The sequence below is a fragment of the Sinocyclocheilus anshuiensis genome, unplaced genomic scaffold (genome assembly GCF_001515605.1).
Source record: "Sinocyclocheilus anshuiensis isolate Anshui unplaced genomic scaffold, SAMN03320099.WGS_v1.1 scaffold620, whole genome shotgun sequence".
Lineage (NCBI taxonomy): Eukaryota > Metazoa > Chordata > Actinopteri > Cypriniformes > Cyprinidae > Sinocyclocheilus > Sinocyclocheilus anshuiensis.
In genome coordinates, this window is record NW_015557087.1 from 11,900 (window position 1) to 16,939 (window position 5,040).

General features: G+C 34.5%; 1 protein-coding gene across 1 annotated transcript in view; it reads right to left on the reverse strand.

The window, feature by feature from the left end:
• Positions 1-1,595: 1,595 nt before the first annotated feature.
• LOC107677029 (phospholipid-transporting ATPase ID-like) overlaps positions 1,596-5,040 on the reverse strand; it is a 39,135-nt gene continuing 35,690 nt past the window's right edge. The window contains exon 28 of the mRNA XM_016471810.1: positions 1,596-3,322. Within this exon, the coding sequence (XP_016327296.1) occupies positions 3,224-3,322 (99 nt within the window). The 3' untranslated portion in view covers positions 1,596-3,223. The remainder of the gene's footprint in view (positions 3,323-5,040) is intronic.

Genomic DNA, 5,040 nt, shown 5'->3' on the forward strand with positions numbered 1-5,040 from the left:
AGCGCACGCTATTAGTCTATTTAAGAGTGACAGTATGAGATTAATACATAATGTTTTTGCTCAAAACTCACTCTACTGTGACCTAATGCAGATATTGTATATATCAAACTGACGCATAAATATATTATGAGACTGAACGCAGAAGTTTACAGTCATGGTATTGTGGGAATTATGATCATGCAATATTGACTGATGGATCGGCAGAGAATCGTATTTCTGCGAGTTATTAAGAAATGATGGTTCTATTCTATTTAAAGAAATATGAGGTAAACGTGTGAATACACAATGTGCACACTTTTGGAGTAAAAGTTTGTATGTTGTGTGAAGCACTGATCAAAATTAAATGGAAGCAAATGCGATTGAATACATACAGGATTGTGTTTCATTATTCTATTCAAAATATAATTAACTCCCGATTGATTTTGCTGGCAGAAATAAGAACTATTAGTGTCATCATAAATAGTGGTCAAATATCGAAGCTATCTAATCTCAAGGTCAAATCAGAATATTTATTGTAAAAATGTTTCTGTAACAGCTGCCAAAAAATAATCTATGTATTTATAGCTCCACTTTGATTTGTGATATAGCCTATTTTCAAGAGAAAATGTTGTTTTTGTTTTTTTTCAAAACATCCCCCCCTCTGGTTCGTTCACAAAGCGCACCCTTTATATATAGGCTATATATATAAGAGGTCGCCCTCTTTATAGGCCAGACTCCGCCGCTTCTTTGGACATACCATTTTTAAAATAATACATTTCTCACTAGACTTCTAGTGCGCTTGTGTCAAGCGCCTGCCGAGCGCTACATGTAGAAAAACTAAATATACTAGGGCTTTGATAACAGCTAGCGTTCCGCGATCGGCCCACCAGGAAAAGGTCGGCATATCAATCTAGGTTTACTTTTCCTGATTCTTCCTTTTCTAATATATATAAGCTATTTTTATTTTTATATAAGCTTCTAATATATATATATATATATTAGAAATAGCTTACATAAAAACATTTTATTAATGAATAGAAACTAGTTCCCACCAAAATGAATAGTCTAATTTACCCATCCGTGGAACACAAATTTGGAAATTCAAGTGTCAAAAGCTTCATAAAAACGCCATATAGTGTGATAAAAGTCCATACGTGGTCATTATTCAATTAACGTTTTATGGCTGCGACTGGATCATTGAATCAGTGAGTTGAACTCTAGAACCGGATCAGCTCAATTCTTGAGTAAATCATTCAAACTTGTCTTGTGAACAGTATGAACTGATTCATTGAAAAGATCCGACTCAACAGAACGAATCGCTCACAAATCGAGTATCACTATTTCCCTTGTGAGATAAGTATCATATGGCCCATTTTTATGGTATTTTATAAAAGTTTGACATCTTCAGTCCTCACTCATTGCATGGAAAAGAGTGAGCAGAAAAAATCTTCAAAATGTCTCCTTTTGTTTCTCACAAATCATACGTGATGATGAGCAAATTATGACAAATATAATTTTTTGGGTGAACTATTCCATTATAAATGATTTATCTTTCAAAACTTGTTAGACACACAGCCATGATCAGGTTTTTACTTGATTAAAATCATTTAATCATATCTATTTTTAATTTTTCAATAGGCCCATTCACAAGAGTAGAGTCATACTATTTACTTCACAGACCATTTGGATTTGGCTAACAGACACTGAAACAAACTATTCATAAGATGACCTTTAACCTCTTATTGCAATATATAAATGTGTGGATGGAAAAAAAAGAACACCCACACATTTAGCTTTTAAGGCATGTAATTGTTACAACAGTATGAAAGCTAGGCCTAACTTAAACAGGGAAGAGGGCAAGTATGGAGCTCAGTATCTTCTCAAACATCTTTAAAAACTTTCTTGGTCTGTCTCACCCATTCACATCACAACAACAACAACACCACACACACACTACTGTGTTTAGAATCTTATTAGCCCATTTACCTAAATCCAAACACTGTTGAACGCCACATTTAGATCATGATGGTCAAGGTGGAATCCATTTGGTAACTCTGATGTAAATTATTATAATCCAACTTAAAAAAAAAAGTCAAACACATTTATTACAGTCCACTAGATCAATGCAAATGCCTAAACCCTCAAGGGTCCAGTAGAGGAAAGTTTGAGGTTGAATCGGACTTTATGTCAAGCAGTCAGGGTTGGAGCACCAATATGGTGCAAAGAAATGGATGAGAAAGAACGGGTTCATCCAGCAGAATCACGTTCTCACTGAGAACTATAGTGTTTTATCACAGAACCACATACATCTTAATGCTATTTTCAGCAGTGGGGAAAAACAGAAAATCTCTAGCCTTCTCTAACAGTACATAAGAAAGTTCACTTGCCTAAACTCAAGTAGCACTATTAACCTCTGAGCAACAAAAAGACAAAAAGCTGAAGTATTTGACTCAGCAAAACAATATGCTGACAAAACGATCAAAAAAGTATGAGACCACAAGAAAGTCACTAAGAGATTAAAAAATGGAAGAAAAGATAAACCACACTTAATATATAGAGATACAGACAATCCTTGACTTGACCGAGATTTCAAACGAACAAGATAAGTCACTGAACTACCCAATTTGAATACAAAAACATAAAACCTAATACAGCTGAGGCTGATACTTCAGGTCATTTAGCTATCGGTAATATTTGTACAACTCTTACTTGAAACTGTTACATGTGCAGTGTATTAATATATTGTGATATGTATTGATAAATTTATAGTAAAATATGAAACAGAAATGCTTTAATGTATAAATGTCAGATTTTTTTTGTCTCCAAATTAAAAACGATTGAATATAACGATAGATGTAAGTTTAACATAAAATGTAATTTAGCATAGGAGAACAATTAACATCAGCTATTTGGATAGTCAGGTGTGTTGTAATATCAGCCGTGGCAATGTTATTTAGTGGTTTGTTGTCTGATAACTTGGCTAGAATGGAAAACTCAGTCATAACCAGTCAAATAACATCATATTTGTCCTCCTCACTGACAGGAAATCTGATAATAAGCACAATTCTTTTGCTTTCTGTTTGCACAGTTCTGCATCCATTTCCATTTGTGTTTCAATTCAAGCATATGTTTACTCCCATACTGTCTGGGGCGCTGTCTTCCCTGCCCATGTCCTCAGAAACATGAGCACACGTCAGAAGGTGTGAGCATCCCCATGAAGGATTCCAGTTGGGCCATCTATCCATCACTCGTCACTGGAAGTTTCTTCTGCTATGGGAGGTGGTCCAGGACTACTGGCACCATTGATACGAGCTCCGGTTCCCTTCCACACAAATGGTGCTTCCTAGAAGAAAGAATGAAAGGACTACTAAACAATATAAAACATACGGTGATATGATCTACACTAGAATAAATGTGAAAAAATCATTTACTCACCCTCATGTTGTTACAAACCCAAAATGACTTTCTTTCTTTATTAAAAAAATCTTAAAAAAAGATATTTTGAAGAATGACAGTTTTGGTTACAATTGACTTATAAGTCATACAAGTTTGGAATGACATGAGGGTGAGTAACTGACACTTTTTGGAAAGAAAGATTTCTTTCCATTCCAATTTTTCTCAAGTATTAATTAAAAAAATGTTATTCAAAGTTAAGTTTTTGGGGAGAACATGGATTTAAGGAATTTCGCCACTTTGCATTTAAGGAGAGTAATAATGTCTTGCCAGAAGAAATAATAATAAATAAATTGTGCTAATAACTTCTTTTTAATTAAATAGCGTTGTGTACTATTTCAGAACTTATTCAGCAAATTCAGTTTGCCCTTAATTTCCCCTTGCAACCACAGCTATACTTTTTCTGTTCAACAGTGTGTGTCAACAACAGCTACTTTCCCATCCCATAGTCAAAAGCTAAACATTTTTAGATTTTAGAATTTGTCCAAAGAACAGGCACTGAAAAACACGCAAATCAGTAAAAATGGAAAAAGAAGTGGAAAATCTGAAACAGCTAAGCTTTCAGATTTTAAACATTTACATAACCATTGAAATGCAAACACTGCAATAATAAAGGTATTGATTTGTATTGAATTGTATATTGATCTCTATTTCTGTTTTATCCCGTGATAGAAAGTCTAAGGCCTTCTCAAGCCGTACGGCTGATGCATCTAATCTGTGGCCTATTATGCATCAAACTAAGATTGCTGAGACACAAAGTAATGCCATCAAGTTAGCATTTTTAAACATTCGCTCACTAAAAAATTAATAATTTCTGATCAATGACTTAATAACCACAAACAACCTGGATTTTATGTTTCTAAACGAAACATGGCTAGAAGTGCAACAGCCCTCAATGAAACAGCCCCTCCTAACTTTAATTTTATAAGTGTCTGCAGGACTGTTAGGAGAGGTGGAGGTGTAGCTGCTCTATTTAATGTCTATCAATGCAAGCAAGTGTCATTTGTCGTTTACTTGTCTTTTGAATATCTAGGTATTGTGCTGAAAAGTGCTTCACACATTCTGTTTATCATTATTTACAGGCCTCCAAAATACTCTTTAGCCTTTGTTGAAGAGTTCACAGAACTGTTATCAATGACTTCCTCAGAGTTTGACTGTTTTGCTATTGCAGGGGATTTTAATATTCACATAGATAATGCAGAAATCAAAACTTCAAATCCTTCTTGTCTGAGAAGATCATTAATATCAGGAAGGCGATTAGCACATCCTCAAGTTATGCAGAGGTCAGACATATTCGACCGCAATTTCAAAAAGAAGTTACCATGTCTGTTTTTGAAGCAACTGATTGCAAAGTTTTGGAAGAAATAGTACAGCACCTTAAATCGTCAACCTGTTATTGCAGTTGTTAAGCCCCTTTTGAAAAAGAACAATCTTGATAGCACCATATTGAGCAACTATAGACCAATATCAAATCTTCCTTTTATAGGCAAGATTATTGAAATGTTAGTCTTTAATCAGCTGAACAAATACTTAAACTAAAATGGATACCTGGACAATTTTCAATCTGGTTTCCGACCGCATCACAGCACAGAAACAGCGCTCATTAAT